The following is a 21,660-nucleotide window of genomic DNA, read 5'->3' as shown; positions in this document are numbered from 1 at the left end:
CCATACTGGATCAGTGTGAATGAGGCCATGTCATAGTGGAGCATTTGTTCAAGGGCTTTTTTTGGTGTCTTGTTGAATAGAGTCAAACCTCATAGATAATGAATCCCAAAAGCTTATAGCAAGGGATGAGGCCTGGCTTGGGATTGTTTTGAACATTACTGTTTCCTGAAGCTGCAGGAGTCATTGCCTATTATTTAGCTCTTGCTCTTGAGAAGGCATTTCATTTTGGCCCAGTAGGAAGTCTGTGCTGAGTTGGATGACAATAGCTTGAATCTTAGCAGAGATCTTGGGGAGAGATGACGCTGTGACTTATATGCTTCCTTCCCAGGAGGCAGACCCACCAAAGCAAAAATGCAGCGTCTGCTTCTGACACCCACCATACAAATACTTCCCTTTCCTCTACTTCCTGCTCAAAGAAAGATGCCAAACACAGAAAAAAAAAAGGTGGTAGTGTAAGTGAACACTCTGCTAAGTGATATAAAATGTGACCAGTAAACATGATGTAGTAATATAAATATGCAATATAAATATATAACCCATAAACATGGTATATGATATATATATATATATATATAAACTGCATTTATGGTGCATATGCACACATGCGTATGTGTAAACCGCACTGAGACTTTTGGGGACCCCACCCAAGTGAGTGTGTATATTTAAGCATATCAAAATAAGCACACACATACATGTAGGTCTTTCTATACACATTTTGCAGACCAGCAGGCACTGGCTAAACATGATAGATATCTCAATATGGTGTTTTAAACGTAGTGCTATGATAAATGTATATGTATGTACATATAGTTACAAGTAACACAGTTGAGCTTTGTATAGGTAGATGCAATCACTGAAGCCTTACTGCATCTCACGACTCTTAGACACGCCTGATTTCTGTGGAATGGAACTGCTGCTTTGTCAGTTTACAGTTTAAGCACGGTGATGATGATCAATGGCCATTCAGATTTTTCTCTTGTGACAGACCTTTTTTGTTTGGTTTGTTTTTAGTGGCATTTGATAAAGTGTTCAAATGTATTTTTGTAGTGACTTTTTGAGGCAGTATTACCTACTGTCTTTAGTACATTTGTAGATTTCTTTTTAGATAAGTCTCATAAAATTTATACTTGCTTGACTCTGGGCCCCATATTGCCCTATAGAAGGGAAGTGTACAGAGTTGCCTTGCCAAGCATTATGTTAGCACCAGGACGGCTGCTATAAATTGCACCGAAGCTGGGGCCTAACTGGAATCTCAGAGGTATTTTTTTGCCCTCTTCAGTCACTTAAATGTCTATCACTAAGGTATGTTAACCCTTGGGTCGCTAGGCTGCCATTTAATGCACTGGAAGGTGTGGAGCCTTATTACCTCCAAAAAGTTCATGGTAAAGTGTTTACCTTCTACTCACAGCATTTTATTTATTTAAAAATTAGCTTGCCAATATGCTATATAAATTACTTTTTAAAGTGTAGATTGCAGGGTTTTCCTAATTTGCCAGGTATTCTAAAGAAAAGCATTCCCAGGGTTATACTTACTTTGAGCTTATACTTTGTCTAAAATGAAGTCACATATAATCCGTTTAACATGTACAGACAGAAAATAAACATGTATTTTTTTCATAGACAAGAATGTATAGTAGAAATTGAGGGATTATTTTACTCTCTGAAATACTCTTTGCAACTTGACAGGAATTAGAACAACTCTGAGAGTATCTTTGATCATCTGACTCTATGTTGCTTTCCTTCATAATGTCATAAAAGATGATACTGACAATGAGGCAGGTTAGTGTGATGGTTGGTAAACAGAGAAGCCTCTGGGAACAGATCATTTGGATTTTTACACCAGCTGAAATGTCATTTACTAAATGGCCTTGAGCAAGTCTCTTGACTTCTTCCTTCCGCAGTTTCCAAATCTGTAGGGTTGTTATAGGATACAGTGTGTTAATACCTGTAAAGCATCTGGCATGTAGTAAGCATTCAGTGCTAGCCGTGATTATTATTTGTATTGTTGTTGTAATTATTGGCTGTGTGCCCCAAAGAGCAGTGTGTAGCCAGCAGTTATTTCCCCACATGTAATTCCCTACTTCTGATGTAAATGACTGCTATTTGAGTTTTGAATGGAGGTGTCATGAACTCCTTACTATTGTGCTTTTCCCCACTTACAAAAGGTTTCTTCTGTTGTCCATTACCACCAAATAGCAACCCCCCATCAAAAAGGTTTTTATAAATATTAAGTATGGGAATGACTGATAAGAATAGCATACAGAAGAGTCTATCAATGCCCTCATTTCACCTGGTACTTCTTACAAACTGGTTTTTGTCACTTGGGCATAAGATACATGAAGAAAATACACAGAGGTGAGAGAAAGAATAAGTGCCACCATTGTGAGCTACACATATCTCCCCCTTTCTAACAGCCAAGACTGGTATGGGGGAAAAACCCAAGTAGAAACAGTATGGAAAACATACATGCACATGTAACTGTACGCCTTTGCAGTTGCAGAAATTTATAATAGATATCAAGTCATTCTTTCCAGGAGCACAAAATACTTCTTATATTAATTATACTTATATACTTCTTATTTTGTGCTTATTTAAAATTAAGAGGAAATTTGGTTGGATTATCATGACTGTCTCATTATTAGACTTATTCCTCTATAATATTGTAATATGCCCCATCATCCACATTAACCAGTTCTTAACATTCTTTACATTCTTGTGCTTCTTCCGTATAGTATATATGCACTGTTATTAAATCATATTGTTAAAAACCAGATGATTTTTTGATGGCTTACTAAAATAAGTACTTATAGATGCCTCAATTACAGTTTATATTTAAATGTATTTTTCAGAGACCCCATTTAGCCTCAAAAAACTTCATAAAAATTAATTTTCCAAACAAAAGAATAATCGATAATTTATATACTAATGTAACAATACATTTCATAAACATTGTCATATATAATGAAAGGGGGTCTTTATTGAAAATTACATTTAATTTTAGTTACATGGATTTCTCAGGCTTTTGATAATATGGTGATAGTCTGTGGCCTAATGTTTTATAATTTTTTAACCTTATTTAACTTCCTTATCGAACTTGATTCTGAATTAGGTTCCTTTGTTTTCATTGGAATCTGGGAAGACATTTAAAAATTGTTGTTCCCCAATGGGGAATTGATGCAATAAGATTGTTTTCTCTAATGCAGATAGTGTGTGTGTGCGCGCACATGCGCGTGCTTAGCATCATCCAATCTGACTGAAATGAAAAACTCAGTAGGTCAGATAATTGCTCATCTTTAGTTGCTTACGAAGAGCTTGGAAACAGTGGTGCTACCACTCACATGTTGTAAAGATATCCCCAAGCAAATGGGAACATTGATTGTGTGGTCCATAGTTTTAACTTGCTTGTCCATTTTGGGGCCTTAACCTAAATTAGCCTGTTTATGTGGAGTGTGCCAGCAATATATATCATGTGCATATGGGCTGTTTCAGTATCAGCAGGAAATTTATCGGGCTGATTGTCTTGATCACATCAACTTCCTCTGTATCAGTATTCCCCATCAACAACAGGAAGCAGAGTACCACTTTGCAAATTTAGCTAATCAGTCTAACAGAAAGATAATTTTTTCTAACCTTCTTTAGAATCTGATATAGTGTAACTTAAATAATATTAGGTGTACCAGCACAATTAATAAATATTGTTCCTTAATTTCATATAACTGGTAAACAAGACTAACAAGAATGGAAGATGTCTTGGAGCTGGTGTCCTGGGTAAAATTCATAGTCTTAACAGTTTTTCAAGCCCATGAAATTTTGCTCGCTTGCTCTAATATGCCCTTTATTGTATTATTTTAAATTTTTCAGTGGAAAAAATGCTGATTTCCTTATAACAGTGGTGTTCTGTAACAGAAAGAATTATTACCTATGCTCTATCAAAGCTAGCTTGGTCATGTCCACTAAAGTGATTAAATTTAGAAAAACAATAGAAATGTTATGCCATACTTGGAGAATGTCACTGATCTCTACCATTCATTCATATTTTTGTACTATTTAGATTATGAAATAATTTAAGAATATTTTAGAAAGTGCAGAGAATATAAAGAACATCCATCTACTCACTCAGTTTTGTCAAATCTTAATATTTTGCCATATATTTACTTTAAGTATTTTTTTTAAAGAAACTGAGCAATTGAAATATCTGGTATAATTTTTATTCTTTTCCTTCCCAGAGGAACTACTGTCCTGAATTTGGTGTTTATAATTTTCTTAAATGTTTGTACACTATATATATGTACAAATGATATATAGTATTATTTAAATGATATATAGTATTATTTTACATATAAAGTTTTTGAATCTTTTTATAAATATCATCAATCTGAAGGTATTCTTCAACCCAGGTGTTATGTTTTTGACATTTATCCATGTTGACGGATGGTGCTGTAGTTTATTCATTTAAATTGCTTAAAGTATTCTCTTGTCTGATGTGAGAGGCTAGACAATTATACAGTTAGAGGGTGTAGGCCCCATAAAGACTGTCCACATTTCTGACACCAAGTGCAAGTTAGGGAGTTTTGCAAAACCAGACTCAGGTTTGATAAGTTGCTAGAAGGGCTCACGGGACTCATTGAAACAGTTATGGTTTGTTACAGGGAATGGATATAGATTGAAACAGTCAAGGGAAGATGTGCTTGAAACAAACCACATGGGGGTTCCAAATGTGGTGTTTCCCGTTGTCTTCTCACCAGAGTCAGAACAGTGTTACTCTCCAAATGTTGATTTGTGACCAACCAAGGAAACTCACGTGAACCTCAGTGTTCAGAGATTTATTGGAGCTCCATCACTTAGGCATGACTGATGGCCCTTGGGGCTGATCTCAGTCTCTAGCCCCTCTGGAGGTTGACTGATATATACCATGTAACCCAAAGCCCCCACCCCAAATCACATTGTTGGTCTTTCTGACATGGCCAGCCCCTACCCTAAGACTATCTGGTGTGGCCAGCCGTCACCCTAAATCATATTGTCAGACTGGCTGGTGACCTAATTCCACCAGGCTAACAGAGACACTTCTTTCAGACATGGCATTCCAAAGGCTTAGAGATCACCTCCCAGAAGCCAAGGACAAAGGCTAGACCTTTTGGGATAGGGTGAAATTATTTACTATACATATGAATATACCATATCTCCTCTTGATGGATATTTGGGTTGGGTGTTATATATATTTATAACTTCTTTATAAATATTCATTTAATTCACCAATGAACCCTATATGAATAAATGGTATTATTCTTATTCTGCAGTTGAGGAAAATAGGATACAGAGAGGCTGAATATCTTGTTCAAGGTCACACAGCTAGTAGGTAGAGTAGTTGGCATATAAATCCAGGTAGTCCAAAATCCTTTCTCTTAACCACTATGCTATGCTGCCTTAAAACAGTGCAGCAACAAATGTTTTTTTGTACATCTTCTTGTACACATGTATGAGAGTTTTTCTAAGATACATACCTAACAAGAGGATTGCTACACTGTAGAAGTATATACATCTTCAACTGTACTACGTACTGCCAAATCGATATCCAAAATGATATTTTTAAGCACTTACTAATATATCTGCACATCTCTTTCCCAGTCTGTAGCTTGTCTTTTCACTTTCTTTTGTTGTCCAGATGTTTATAATTTTAAAGTACTACATTTTTTTCAAAATTTTTCCGTATGATTTTTGCATCTTTTTGAAGAAATTTCTTTCCCCGAGCTCATAAATATATCCTCATGTTATCCTCATGTTATCCTTCTAAAAGTTTTCCTTTTTATATTTATGCCTTTCTTCTACATGGAATTGATTTTGAATATGGTATAAAACAGGGATATACTTATTTCCCCCATATGGATAATCTGTTATACCCAAACATTTTTTTTCAATGGTCTGTTTTTCCCCCATAGTTTGTAATGCCACTTCTGTCATAATTATTTCCATGTATGTCTGGGTCTTTCTATTAGTCTCTTATTGCTGCTGGAACAAACTTAGTAGCTTAAAACAACTCTAATTATCTTGCAGTCCTGGAGGTCAGAAGTTTAAAGGGTTGGCACGGCTGTGTTCCTACTCAGGGGTCTAGGGGAGAACCTGTTCCTTTCCTTTTCCGATTTATAGAGACTGCCTGCATTCCTTGTCATGTGTCCTTCTTCCAGCAGTGGCATCACTCTGACCTCTGCTCCCATTTCCACATCTTTTTCTCTGTCTTTGATCTTCCTGCCTACTTTTTTTAAAGGATTCTTGTGATTACCTTGCATCCACCAGGATAATCTAGCCATCTCGAGAACATTAATTTAATCACATTTGTGGAGTCCTTCTTGCCATGTAAGGTAACATATTCACAGTTTCTGAGGATTAGAATGTGGACATCTTGGTGGGGGGTGGCGATTATTCATCCTAATAAAGTCTCCTTTCTAGACATTCCATTATTCTATTCTTACGTTTTTGATTTATCTATTTTAAGCATACTCTTTTTATAATCTGTATCTCACAATTCTATCCGAATAAAGTTTTTTTGGGGGGGGGTGGTTAATCCTGCTGTTTGTTGTGTATGCTAATTCTCACTCAGGGTAAGATATGTTTATTCATGTATTATATAATTGTAGAATATAAGCTATCGGGAGACTCGGTCTGTGGCAGTCTCATGTGGCCTGGGTTGAAGACATATCCCACCAGAAAGCTTTAGCAATTGCTTCCACCAAGGCTCTGGAGTACCACTGACCCAGAGCCACTTTTCATATTTTATTGGATAAGGATTTCTTGGTTCATGTAGTGATGTAATTTTAAACCCCCAACCTGTATGAGGGCAGACCACTGGTTATAAATACAGAGGTGCAATCTTCCTTCACCCAGGGCTTAAGATGAAACAAATTTTTTTTTTCCCCCTCCCTCTTTTAGCAAGTTGATCTCTTTCCTGGGTCGCCCTTTAAGTGAGGTGTAGCCCTTTCAGAATCCTCTCCGTGTGTGGGCGTTAAAACTCAAGTGCTAAAATTACTGAGGTAGGCACTCTTTAGCGCTTCTGCTGCATCAGCTCATATGCTTACTGTGCTAGTTTTCAGCTCCCAGTTTAGTTTTGGCTCCTGGAGATTTTGCTTATATTTATGGTGAAGTAAAATCTCTAGGGATCTCCCGAAGTCTTCACCGCTTGGTTCCTCCTTAACACTTCTCTATGGGGATTTTTGTTTGGTGTCTCATACATTACCTCTTGAGGCTATTTGTGGTCTGTGTACCTTAGGTAGGCAGGAGCTGATTTGGGGGTGGTATCCGACCCTTGCTTAGGGACACTTTTGGCTTGGTCACAATTCTAGGCTTCAGTATGGTATTATTAACACTAGTACCTCTGCTGTGTCATGATATTGCTAATCTTACCTCTGAGAGCTTCTTAATACTATGATAGAGAAAGTAATAAATTATCAAAACACATTTTCTGTAACACCAGTTATTAAATGTAAGATACTTAAAATACTCTTACCCTAATTCTTTCTTTTTTTTTTTTTTAACATTTGTACGTTTTTGTGGGGTACAGTGTGTTTCAATACATGCATATTTGTATATTCAATACATGTACAGTGATGATTCACTTAGGGTAGATAGCATAGCTTTGTACCCATTAGTCTACCACTTCCCTTCCCTCTCACCCTCTCCCCTCCCAGCCCCTGGTAACAATTATTCTACTCTGTACTTCTGTGAGAACCACTTTAAAAAAAAAATTTCCATGTATTGTTACCCTAATTTTCAACTCAGGTATTCTAATTCTCATTTTCCTATTCTCCTCCTAGGATGTGTGCTGTGTTTGGTGGAATCTATTGTCTTCGCCATTTAGTACAGTGCCTTGTGGTGGACAAAGAATCTGGAAAGTAAGGATGATATACATAACCTTCCTATATTTATACCCCAAGCACAGGTGAAAAATACTAAAGTCGATTTAAAAAAAATGATTCTTCAAAGATTCTCCTTGGTATTAATAACATATCAACCTTGATTAAAAGTAATTTGTGTTTCGGTCCTCCAGAACAAGGAAAGTGAGTTCAGAATATAGAAACTAAATTAATTTCCCTGCAATATGACTATAGCTCCTGATCATCCAAGCTTGGAAGACAAATCATTTCAGCTGCCGGGGGTGGGTGATGAGTGATGTTAGTTTTCCTTGTGGCCTTACCTCCTCTAATTGATTTTCATCAGATGACAACAAAGCCCTCTGTTATTGCATTTTTAAAAATGGAACTCACCTAAAGACTCATCAGATTAATCTCTGCTGATAATGCATGTCACTCTAAGAGAAAAGACTTTAATGAATTTTTAGGTAGATTGTTGTCATAAACTATGCTGCCCTGTTATCTGAGGATAAATTCTTTTACAACAGTATCAGGCCTACAGACTGGTTTAGGATTGAAGTAAGAATTTACGTGGTTTTTAAAGAAGCTGAGCACCATCTATTTATCTGTGTATTTTTATATTTTAATTATTATTTTTAGGATTTGTTATTAGTTACTAAGATATGTACTTGTATGAATTACACTAAATAAAATATTATTCTATGATTTCTAGGTTTTACATTGAAACTTAAATGGGTCAGCTGGATCAAGTTTTAGGAGTTGTTTACATTGCTGTGTACTTTTCTTTTTTGTTATGTGTTCTTAAGCATCTACTGGTTTATATTTCTTGGATGACTCTTTTTAGGGGTATATAAAGAAATAGTATTAAGGTCATAAAATACCTTAAAAACTTGAACTTCAAGCTTATGTAATATAAATTTTAAGCTGTTTCTCATTTTGCAGTAGTTTTGCATAGTCTAAGTGGCATAAAATATCTATTAACTTCTCACAGACTGCTTACAATGTAGTAACTACCATTTTGAGATATGGTGAAGAAAAAACTCAACTCTAGAAAAGTACTTAGAAAGTGAATTTCCTTTAGAAAAGTAATTCTGTAATGTAAGATAAAATTGGCACGTGGTATAAAAGGCTTGTAAAGTACCTTTAGCACTACATAAATGAAACATGATAATCTACAGTGAAAAATCTATCCTTAAAGACCCAGGATATTCATATCTTGGCCCATGAAGAGCTCTGTGATGTTCATGACTCCTAGAGTCTTTCTTTATGCATTCATGTTGAAGCAAGATAATGAATTGCTTGTTTGGTGTTTATTTGCCTAGATCTTTTTATCCTTTTTGGGACCCATTCCAGCCCCACATGTTACACTCAGTGACGTGAAGAATTTGTATGGCTCATGTTTGTTTTTATTTATTTTATTTAAAAAAAAAAAAAAAGTATGCTAGTACAGTAATAGCATTTGTTGAAGTAAAGGCTACATTTGCCTTTTTGACTTAGTTTTTATGATGTACTCCAAATAGAGAAACTCTTTTTTATGATTTGCTGCAGATTCCAGTTGCAACAGATAACTGAACACTAAAGGTCTAGATACCAAAAGAACCTTTAGTCTGGTAGTTTTCAAACTTTAATGTGCCTGAGAATCACCAGGTAAACTTGTTTAAAAAAAAAAAAAAAGATTTCTGTGCCTCACCCTCAAAGAGTGAAATTGGGTAGTAAGCTTAGGATGGAGCCAGGGAATTTGTACTTCTAAGGAACACCCCAAATGAATCTAATATAGGTGGTCCTTAGATGTCACAGAGAAACATTGATCTGTAAAGTAAAAGTTGGGGATTGAGCCAAGGGTACTCTGTTCCATGATGGACTAATGCTCTAGGTCTTAATGCTTTCTAAGGCCTTATCAAGATGAACCTGTCAGATAGCTTAGCAGTCAAATATGAATTTTACATAGTAGGCAGACTGCTTCTAATTTAACATTTCTTATGTAGAAAGTCCTCAAACGTAACATTTGTTGGTTAACAACTCCTGAAGCATGTATAAAGGCTGGGTAGCCCTGGAATGAGAGAAGACTTGGAATTCCATCACTGCCATGAATGGCAGTGGGCAAATCCTCTTTCTCTGGGCCAATTCCTTTATCTGGAAGGTGATTTAGATGGACTCTGTAGTAATCTCCGGATCTTCCAGATCTGGCATGCTTTGGTTGAGTTATTTAAAGTTCCTAGAAAGTACTTAGCTTTTCCTAAACATTTAGAAATAAATGATCTTAAAATATTTTATATGCTCTAATGGAAGCCATTCTCACATAATTGATAATCTTCAGTCCCAGTGAGAAATTAAAAAAATTTTTTCTGAACAACCTGTATGTGTCCACTTTTATGAATATAAATGAAATAGCACAATATCTACTTATTTATTATTTTATTGTATTACTAGAACTCCAGTTTTTCAGTGAACATCATCATCTTGTACACCTTTTTTTTTTTTTTTTTTTTTTTGAGCAGTAAGGGGATCGCAACCCTCAGCAGGGCGTTGTCTGCACCACGCTCAGCCAGTGAGTGCACCGGCCATCCCTATATAGGATCCGAACCTGCGGCCTCGGCACTACCAGAGCCACACTCTCCCGAGTGAGCCATGGGGCCAGCCCACACCTTGTTTTTTTTTTTTTTTAAGAAAGATTTTGGATTCTGTGATTTTTCTTACTGAAAAATTTATTCTAAGCCTTAACTATTTGTTTCTGTAATAATAGGACAGTTTTTTTAATTTGACAGTTGACCAGCATTTGTAGTATTCCTGATATTTACAGTATTCTCAAAATACTGGATTGCTTAAGTGATCTTTAAAAGTTTTATTTGAGACAAGCAATACATGAAAATTGTGAATTTATACTTCCAATAATAATTATCAAATTTATATTAACTTCTGCCTCTTTTAAAAAAATCTATCAAGTCAAATAGCCTCTATAAATATTTAAAGCTAGCATTAATTGAAGTTGGCTCAAGGTAATGTATCTTTCTCAAACACGACTTTGTCATTCAAAATCAAATAATTGAGAAAGATACCAGTAATAGGGGATATTTTGTCAGGACTTGAATATAAAGTGAGAATTAATTTTTTGAGGGAAAAACCTTTACCTCATAGTGAAGCATACATTTCTAGCATACACTTCTTTTTAAGGAGTCCAGGTTTACTTAGACAACTGTATGTTCTAACTATACTTAGAATATTAAGTAAAGAATCTGCAAAAATTTGCATTTGCCCCCTTATGGTTTTAGTTTGCCTTTCTTTCCTATTTTTCTATGTGGAACACTTGACATCTACTCTCACCTTTTGTGTAGTTAAGAGCTACTCATGCTTCAGGTCAATGTTCTAAGATTATTTCCTGATCCCACAAACTGTATCAAAACCCTCTGCCAGCCCCTGACTCCCAAGTCAGGTAGCCTTGTATGATTATTTGATAAACTCTCTGTAAGAAAAGGCAGGATCTCACTATTATCTCCAGAAGCAGTACAGGTTCTTAGCACCCATTATACTCAATAACTTTGAGTTAAATGAATGAATGAAGATTAAAGACTGATTATAGCCTTTTTAATGTGCTTTTCTTTTTACCTTCCATTTAGGAAAGCTGATAGAAGCATAAGTGAACATAGCATTGAGTTTAATGTTTTGATTGCACATCAAAGTACTGTACAAACTTTGAGAGAAGAAACAGAGCATTGAGGAGGCACATGAAATAATGGTATATCGAATAAGTAACCAAATGCATGCCTGTTTTCAGCTAGATCTTATTTTTCATTTGTGTTTAATTTGGTTTTACTGAGATACCCATTGCCAGTGCTTTCTTCACAATATTCTCCATTGGCTCTGCTTTCTTAATTTGAGAGGATATAGGTATGTATTAGTGCTTTTTTCCTATACCTTTCTCAATAAATTCTAATACTGTTGCCTTCTGTTGACTGTTTTGGAAACACTGCGTGCTCTTGTTGAACACCTTTCTTTTCCTTTCCAGCTATGCTGACCATGCAAAATTCCTGTAAATCAGATTTGGCCATTTAGCATTACAGTTTTTGACATGTGGGTAGGATAGGGATGACCTTGGATCAGATACATCTGAAACCAGTAGTCCTAATCTAATTACTTCAGCTAGTATTGCATGTGTACTTCAGCTGTCTCACTCACTACATTTCCTGCTGTAACGATTTCTTGGAGATATCTTTTTCTTATGTCAGCAGAAACTATGCCTTTCCCAGATACGTGGAAGTTAGTAATGAATAGTATGCTAGACCAAGCATGAGGTGACTCTTAATACCAGTTGTCACTGCTGAAGCTCTGATTTTAGCATGTCCCATTTGCAAAACAGTAGTGATCATATTCTGGATATTTAACCCCTGCCAACCCCCATGCTAATTGCTATGGGGATAGAAAGGTGAAAAAACATAGACCTTGCCTTGTATACAAAGAGATTTCAGTAAAGAGTGCATAGTCTAAAGTCAGGTAGACTTGATTTTGATCCTGACTTTGTGACGTACTAGCTGTGTGAAGTTGAACAAGTTGTTTAACCTCTCTGTGCCTCAGATTCTTTACCTAGAAAGTGGCCAATTGGCGATACCTACCTCATAGGGTTATTATGAGTATTAATAGATAGTTTGCAGAACCATTTCTTACATATAGCAAGAGTTCAATACATGTTAACTAGTAGCAATTATTAATGTACTTGGAGACCTTTGGAATCTAGTGGAGGGAGACCTATGCTATGCTAAGGAGTTTGGACTGTAATGGGTGGTAGTTTTAAACAAAATGAGATTTGCTGCTTTTAATTTAGTAATTCTGGCAGTGATTTAGAAGAAGCACTATGCCAGAAAGATTCTTTACCTCCTAAATCAGAGATTTTGTGTCTTTTTTTTGTCCTGTCTTTATTCACACGCATAGAATACTTCCGTCATCCATTCACCCATTCATCCATGCAACAAGTATTAATTTTTTTCTGTGTGCCGGGAACTGGGAACACAGCAGAGAAGACAATCAGGGTCTTTGTTCTCATGGAGCTTACAGTCTAGTGGGGAACATTAAAGAACAAATAAGTTAATGAGATAATTGCACATTAAGATCTGTTCAGTATGCAGATCTGGCTCTCTCCCTCCCTATTTAAAAAGCCCCAGTGGCTTTATATAACCTCAGTATAAAGTCTAAGACCTTTTCATATGACACGTGAGACTCTACTATCTAGCTTCTGCCTGCCTCTCTAGGCTCATCTCTCTTCCCTCCTAGCTTCCCATTTTATTGTCAGTAAATACTGAACTCCTCGTGGGTCTCTGTATCTGCTCTTCTTTTAACTTGCCTCCCTACGCCTGCAAATGCTTCCCTTCATCTTGAGCTGTTCTTCTCCTTATTTGCTTGCTTAACTGTATTTGATCCTTTAAAAGCAGTGAATGTATCACTTCCTCCAAAGAGCATTTCCTGATACTCCACCATTCCACCCTAAGCTGAGTTAGTATATATTCCACCCTTATTACTCTACAATGCCTTGTCCTTATCTCTTATCACTGGACTTTGCCATTGTCTTAAAATTGCCTGTGTCTGAATCTTCATTATTTTGGGAGCTCCTTTAGAGCAAGACATTTTTATTCTTACTTCTTAGGACAGTGCTTGACACATGGTTGTTATGCCATACATTTTTGTTGAACAAATGAGCTAAAAGCTTGCTAGCAGTCCATTGTTTTATTTGACGTAATGAGTCTAAGGCAGTGTCCGTTGAGATGAGAGAAGAGTCTAGTTTCAAGAAATATTTACAGGTGGAATCAAAATTTGGTAGCAGATTGGATGTGGGAAGAGAGATCTGAGGTAGGGAAGCTCTAACTGCTGGTTGTTCCATTACTTGATATAGGGATTGCAAGGGGGGGAAGCAAGTGAGGAGCCATGAATCTCAGCTTGGGGCATGCTACTTTTAAAAAGGCCTTGGTTAATAATGCTGCATTGTTTGTTTGAAATTTGATAAGAACAGATTTTGAGTGTCCTTACCCCCCACCCCCTACACACGGTAACTATGGGTGTGATGAATTTGTTAATTAATTTGACTGTGGTAATCATTGCACAGTGTGTATGCATATGAAATCATCACGTATACCTTGAATATATACAATTTTTTTGTTAACTAATTTTATTTTAAAAGGGGGCTTAGAGTCTATCCAGAAAATAAATAGATAATAGTTAAAAATATGGATATAGAGCTTGGGAGAGGTCAGATCAGAAAACCATAGATTTGAAATTATCTACCTATTAATTCTACTTCAAACTGTTGGAGTGAATTTCACTCAAGAAAAATGAGTGGGAAGCATTTTGAGATGGCATAGTGAGCAGAGAGAATTATTTTATTTCAGTGAATGGGAATTTTCTAATTTCTATAATTACTGTGTTTTCCTTTTAACTATTTCACATGTGATTTCTGCTTTCTTTTCCATACAATTAGTTGGATATTAATTCTGAAGATCATAGAGATTGGATACCTTTTTTAATGTGCTTTTTTTTCTTTTTTTTTCCCTCTTCTGGGCCAAATTCCAGATATGTAGTTTTCATCTTGCTAATTGTTTTCTTCCTTATTGTCATTTTGCTATTTATGCCCTTGTATTATTGAACCAAGAACTGAATAACTGTTGTGATTTGTTGATTTAGAAAGCTTAGCTGTAGAAACGTTCTGTCTGGCTTCGGTGATTCTTATGATCAGCTTGGTCATTGTGTCCCTATAGTTGGGAACTCCTATCATGTTCCTCCTCAGTTTACTATTTATGAGACTCAGTAAGGCCCTCAACTAAATCCTAAATGCTGTTAATCTTTAATGGCTTCCTCAGGTTTTTGGGAGGGGGGGTAGGAGGGTATTTTAATGTTTTTTGGCAGCATTGTTTCATTTTGCTGTTTTCCATTACTTGAATGTCCTTTTCTTCATTATTCCCCCAATTAGATTGAATATATGACAGTAAGTCAAGTATCTGAGGGGAAAATACGTATTATCACTTGTTTAAACATGTTTTGGTTTGAACAGCTTTGCTTAGGCCTAGAGCTGTAGGACTTCAAAGTGGGACCATCAGGTGAGTCATATTGTCATCGTCTACCAGGCTGAGACTGGACGTATGTGATTGTCACTTCATTTTCTGCAGAAATAAATATTTTCTCTGTACCAGTAGCTCTTGACTTTTCTGCACCTAGCACAACGTAAAGATACAACAGTAGCAGTGGCACGTTTGACAGTGATACTTTCCTGGGATTTGGGAGCTTATCAGAATCTCCAGGGGTACTTATAATTTAAAGAAGTCCCCCAGGTGTGATTCTGATTTGCTTCCTTCTCCTCCGCCTCCTTTGAGAATCACTGTTTCATCAGTGGCTTCAGCGTAAATAGGCACATTTATTAGTATCTTGTCCTCATATGGTTGAGCTCCCTAATACTTCCCTTTGGAGTGATCCCCAATAGTTTTTTCTAATTCCATAACTTCTGAAACCCATGTCTACCTGCCACCAAAGTTGTAACTACCATCAAAGCAGCCCTATTAGTATTTGGAAGCCTACAAAGCAAGGAGAGCTCCAAAAGCTTGAGGGCCAGGTTTAATTATGCAATTTATTTAAATAGGAACCCTTTGCAAAGACTTATACTTGAGGCCGGGATTTGTACTAACCACTTTACCCCATCCCCCCAGTTTTTTTCCAACATTTTATGATGAGAATGTTCAAACCTACACCAAAGTTGAATGAATTTCAGAGTGAACACTTGTATATCCACCACCTAGGTTCTACAATTAACATTTTAATATACTTAATCACACGTCTACTCAAATATTCATCCCATTATCCATCTATTAATTCGTCTTTTTTATGCATTTCACAGTAAATTTCACATAGTAAAAATCCCCCAAATACTTCAGCATGTGTATCATTAACTAGAGTTTAGTATTTATTATTTTTCTTTTGATATAAAATTTACATATACTGAAGTATCCAAATCTTACGTGCTCATTAGCTGAGTTTTAACAAATAATAAAACTATAACCTAAACCCCTGTCAAGATATAGAGCATATAACACCCTCTTTTTTCTGCCCAAATTATTTTCTCTTGACTTTCTATATTCTGTGAATTAAAGGTAAGAAAAAGGCTTGTCAGTGCTTGCAGGACAAATAGGGATCAATGTTTAATGACAGATCAGTAGATTTCTCTTTTTCATTGCCTAAAGTACTTTGTGTTTCAAATCTTATATGAATATTTTAGAACAGGAGATTGAGTTCACTTTTCAGTTTTTAAATAATTATTTCAGAAAATATCTAGGTATAAATACCTGTGATCTATTTAGTTAAGTGTTTTATGAAGCAAGAGTTCTAGTTTAATGAAATGTGAGAAGGTGTGGGTAGAAACAAGTGGGGAAGAGAACGGAAGTGGAGATGAGATGGGAAAAATCACAGAAATATTAATGTAATCTGAATGTTATATTAAAATGTGGTTATTGGTTAAAATATATATTATGTACATATAATATCACTATACATCATAATTTATCCTGATAACAGTGGTATGCCATTTATTTTAAAAAAATAGCATATTATAATCTGCCTTTAGGAAATACAAATTAAATTCCTCTAACTATTGGTCTTGGTTGTTAGTCATTTTATTTTTAATGCCTTTATGCCTGGTGAATATCACTTACTTGGTTTATTTTTAGGGTTATTGAGCATATTTTAATTTATACCAGTATATTTTAAATAGGGTGCTTGCATTTTATGAGTAGCAACATATAAGTGTATTTCTAATAAAATAATTCTGGTCTCAAAGGAGAAGCTGTGACAAAAGTAAACTGATACTTCCATAATAAAAAGATATAGCAAACATATAGTCATTTGCATATAGTTCCTGAAATATTGCATACTGGCTTTGTCAGTGCTGGTAAGTCCATTTCAAGGATGTCGCCCTTAGTCCATTAGTTTGGATAATGAGCCCTATAAAGTACATTTATAACTTGTGGCACTGCAAGGAGATGGATTCTAATTTTCATCCTTTTATCTAGACACATTGAAAGAAGGTCAATGGAGGGTCCTATATGATTCATTGTCCCAACACATATCAGATGACAGAGACCTGATAATGTCCGTGCATAAGTGTTTTCCTTATTTGGAAACAGCACTTAAAAGAAATCTTTCTGAGTTCATCCTTTGAAGTAAAGTGGAAACAGATATTAAAAGAAGCTCTATCCCTTTTTTTTCCTGTTTAAAACATTATCAAACACATGACCAGATAGCTATTCTTGAACAAAAGAGAAAGCAACACTTAACAGAAAAATAAAAAGCCTTTAGTGGCTTTTACAGGCTGTGAATTATATAACAAGATGTTTAATCAACTTTTCTCTCCTTTTCTTAGAGCTGTTAAAGAAGAAAATAAAAGAGAGCCTGTGTTCTAGACAAAGGAAAAGCTATGTTTCTAAACATTAGGAAAGCTTATGATTATACTATAATACTTGTTTTGAATTTACTCTTACGTATTAATGGCATTTAAAATATTTAAGTTGTATTCTATGTTCATTTTGTAGTTTAAAAGACTTCAAAATAGCAACAAGAATATGTTCTGTAATTTAGTGTCAGTTTTGTGTTAGAAAATGTGGAATTGTAGGCAATTTTTTAATCTTCACAAAAAATTGGTTTTAGAATCAAAATTGATAGATGATTGTTTATTTTCTCAATTATTTAATCATTAATGTGAACTTTTTTGCTATGCTTATCTTCCTTATAGATGTAAAGCAATCATAGATCAGTTTGGTCAGAGAATAATCTCTAAACATTTCCTTGTGGAGGACAGTTACTTTTCTGAGAACACTTGCTCACATGTGCAGTACAGGTAAGGTACCCCCTTCACCCACTAGCCAAGGGAAAGTGAAACTTAGGAAAATTTAGCTGTGTGTTTATACTGACATTTCTATATGATTCTGTTCTTCAAGTATCATGCAAATGTATACCAAACCAAAGATATATTCAGTATTCATTATAATATTTGTAGGGTCTGGTTTTTGGGGAGCCTAGCATAGTTTCAAGTCCTTTGCTTCAGCTGGGGTTTGTCTGTAGGTCACACATCCTTCTTTCATGAGCCAAGAAAAGATTAAAGCAGAACTTGACTTGGTTCTGGGAGGCGACACTTTTATCCTGACTTAAATCTTTGAAACAGGCCTTCTGGTGGTTATGTAACTACAAATGAAACATGTCCATGGAATCTGAATCACTGCTTTACTGTTTTGTGCTTTACAGGCAGATCTCCAGGGCAGTCCTGATTACAGACAGATCTGTACTAAAAACAGATTCAGATCAGCAGGTAAATTCAGTCAGATATTTTTATATAGAAGTTATATGTGTTAAGGTGTACAACGTGATGTTTTGATATACATGGTGAACTGATTACTATAACAAAGCTAATTAACATATTTATATCTTCACAGTTACCTTTTTTTGTGGTGAGAACTCGTAAGATCTACTCTCTTAGAAATTTTAAGTATACAGTACAGTATTATGAACTCTAGTCCCCATACTGCACATCAGATCTCTAGAACTTATTCATCTTTCATAACTAAAAGTTTACACATATTGATTAGTATATACCAATTTCCTCTTCCCCCAGCTCCTGGCAACCACCATTCTACTCTCTGCTTCTATGAATTTGACTTTTTTGGATTCCACCTATAAGTGAGTTCATCCAAAATTCAAAATGCTCCAGAATTCAAAACTTTATGAGCACTGATGTGATACTCAAAGGAAATTCTCAGTGAAGCATTTGCATTTCAGATTTTCAGATTAGGGATGCTCAACTGGTTAATCTGCAAATATTTCAAAATCAGAGACACTTCTGGTCCCAAGCATTTCAGATTAGGGATACTCAACCAGTATATTCCTTTCCATGACACTGGCTTGTTTCACTTAGCATAATATCTTCCAGGTTTGTCTGTGTTGTCACAAATGGCAGAATTTCCTTCTTTTTTAAGGCTGGACAATATTCTTGCATGTGTGTGTACTGTATTTTCTTTATTCATTCATTCATCAACAGACACTTAGATTGTTTCCATATTTTGGCTCCAACTAGTACTGCTGCAGTGAACATCCTAACAGGTTGTGAGGCAATAACTCAAGGAGTCCTGTACTTTTTAACAACATTGTTGCCAATTTAATTTACGTGGTAATATGTATGAGTCAATATTGGTGAAATAAAGTATATTAAGCCATATGTACTAGTACTTTCAATGCATTTTTTAAAATACGTAATAGAAATAATGGCCTTGGTTTCTTAAGGATTTCCATCGAGCGGAACAAATAATTGTGTCTTATATAACAGAGTTATTCTAGGAAAATTGGACTAAATCCTAGTTTTTGACAACTATTCTCATGAAATTATAAATATATTGTTATGGGAAGAAAAAGAGAATCTCCAGAGAATACATTTAAAAGTCTTGGAGAATAAGGCTTTATGGTAGCCTACCCTACAGCAGTGGTGATAAGCCCACCATTAGGCCTGGTATAAATGAATTTCAACTCATTCCCAGTTATGATATGTCCTCACCACCACTGTTCATTTCACTACCCTCTTCCTCCTCCTCACCCCCAGTTCCATAAGGATGTCTTTATGCCTCTGATTTTCCTCAGTCTGATCACTTAAATTCCAGAGGTATATATCTCTTCGGACCATATTTTACAGTGAGTGATAAAATCAGCTTACTCAGTAGGTGTGACTGTCTGATCTGTATGCTACTGTTAAAAGTAGGCTCCTAAAACTTAAGTTGGAAGGCTTCTATTATATAAAACAAGTATGTAAGAGAATAAAGTCAATTAATGGCCTCCATTTTTTTTTGCTAATAAATGAACATTATATACAAAAACCCCACCAAACACATTTGTTATACATGTAAGCATAAATCCTTTCATTTAATCATTCAGCAAACAAAGAGTGCCTTTTACCTGCCTGCCAGTGTGCTGGGTTCTGAGGAGATAGTGGTAACCACGATAGCATCTCTGCCCTCAAATAGCTTGAAGTCTGGAGGATATAGATATAGACAAATAAATAGCAACTACAGTTCAGTGCAACAAGTGTGGGCATGGGTGTACTATAAGGAACAGTACAGCAACTATTGTGTCACTTATCACACTGTCCTGTAATTGCTGGTTGACGTCTGTATCTCCCAGTAAACCATAACCTTTGTGAGTGCATTAAAGAGCAACAAGGAGGCAGGAAAGTGAAAAGAGCAAATAGGAGACAACTCTTTGAAGAATCTAAGCTGTGAAGAGTAAGAGAGGTCCCTGAAGAGGGATGTGGCGGTGAAGAAGGCTTTTCTTTTCTTTTCAATTTTAGAGTATATTTCATCTGACGGGATGGATCCAGTAGAGGGAGAGGTTGAAGAAACTAAGGAGAGAAGGAAAATGATTTAGCAAGGTCCAGGCAAGGGCTGGGGAGGATGAGGTTCAAAGAACAGGTGAAAGCATTGCCCTTAGATGGGATGTGAGACATGTTGAAATAAGAGGGTGAATTCAGGGTCATTTGTAGATTTGGAAGTTCCCATTTGATGGGTTCTATTTATTCTTTAAATTACAGGGTGAGGTCATCTCCTGAGAATGGGGGTGTGTGAGTGGGGATAGATCAAAGCTCAAGGAAAGGTGTAAATTAATCACTGTGGGGAGTTGGAGAGTGACCTATCTTGTGGTCAGATTGCTGGGCAGTATTAATGGCCCAGTTGAGTCTGAAGGTCATGCCACTGTAAAGTGGCATTAATCTGCTCCTGTCCTTTCAGCTGTTTCATTTTCTTAGCCCCCACCCAGCCTGTTAAGAGACCCATAGTTACTTGTCCCCTCTGTTTCTTCCCCATTTATCATCTCTCTTCTGCTCTCTTCCTCTTCCCTGCCCTAGACCCTGTGGTGGATCTTCTGAACTGTCCTTTCTCCAACACCTTCTATTTCCGTGTCACCATGTCTTTCCACTGCACCTGGAGAGGAAAATCCCATCCATGGGTCAGGCTATGATCTGTTCCTGGGTCACTGATGGTTACTTAAGAAAACTGTACACCAGACAGACTGGCCCTGCCACAGAGTCATGGGCACCAGCCTCATTCAGCTGCACCCTCAGCACCCACCACCAGTAAGCTCTTTCATTGGCCTCGGACAGCTCCCTCTCCCTTTCTCCTCAGTGCTTAGTCCAAGTCTTCACTATTTTACCCACTCTTCTCATCCCCTGCCCCTTTTGCCCCCTCAACCCCACTTCACTGAGAAAAGTGAGGTCACCCATCATCCACAGTGGCCCTTGACTTCCTGCCCCATCGCCTACGATGTATGCACACCAGCCCCAGGATGAACGAGGGGACTCCCCACCTTGTCCAAAGCCAACCTCTTTCACAAGTGGCCTTCACACATCCCCTACCCTTCATTGGTTGTGCTCCCTCCTGCATCTTCAACCTCTCCCTACTCCTGGCACCTTCCTTTCAACCTATATGTATGTACTAGCATTTTCTACTCCAAACGTAAAAATTCAAACAAACAAACAAAAAACAACAAAACGACAAACCCACTGCCTTGACTCTGCCCCCGTCTCTAACTAGTATCCAGTCTCTCCCCTCCTCTTACCAGCATTTTCAAGACAGTATCTGTACTTGCTGCCTCTAGCTCCTTACCTCCCTCCCATTCATTTCTAAACCACACCAACCTGGCTTCTTCCTCACATTTCTGCTACAATTTATCTTGCTGAGTTCATTAATCACTTAATAGTCAAGGCCAGGGGGACATTTTTTGGTTCTCGTCTACTAAGACTTTT

At 36.5% G+C, this 21,660-nt stretch overlaps 1 protein-coding gene across 1 annotated transcript in view; it reads left to right on the top strand.

Annotated features, from left to right (window-relative positions):
- The window catches only part of CHM (CHM Rab escort protein), a 176,679-nt gene that overhangs the window by 111,054 nt on the left and 43,965 nt on the right, over positions 1 to 21,660 (top strand). The window contains exons 9-11 of the mRNA XM_063083178.1: positions 7,806 to 7,883; positions 17,617 to 17,721; positions 18,126 to 18,189. Coding sequence (XP_062939248.1) covers positions 7,806 to 7,883; positions 17,617 to 17,721; positions 18,126 to 18,189 — 247 coding nt within the window. The remainder of the gene's footprint in view (positions 1 to 7,805; positions 7,884 to 17,616; positions 17,722 to 18,125; positions 18,190 to 21,660) is intronic.

This window comes from Cynocephalus volans, chromosome X (assembly GCF_027409185.1).
Source record: "Cynocephalus volans isolate mCynVol1 chromosome X, mCynVol1.pri, whole genome shotgun sequence".
Lineage (NCBI taxonomy): Eukaryota > Metazoa > Chordata > Mammalia > Dermoptera > Cynocephalidae > Cynocephalus > Cynocephalus volans.
This window is presented reverse-complemented; position numbering and strand designations above follow the sequence as displayed.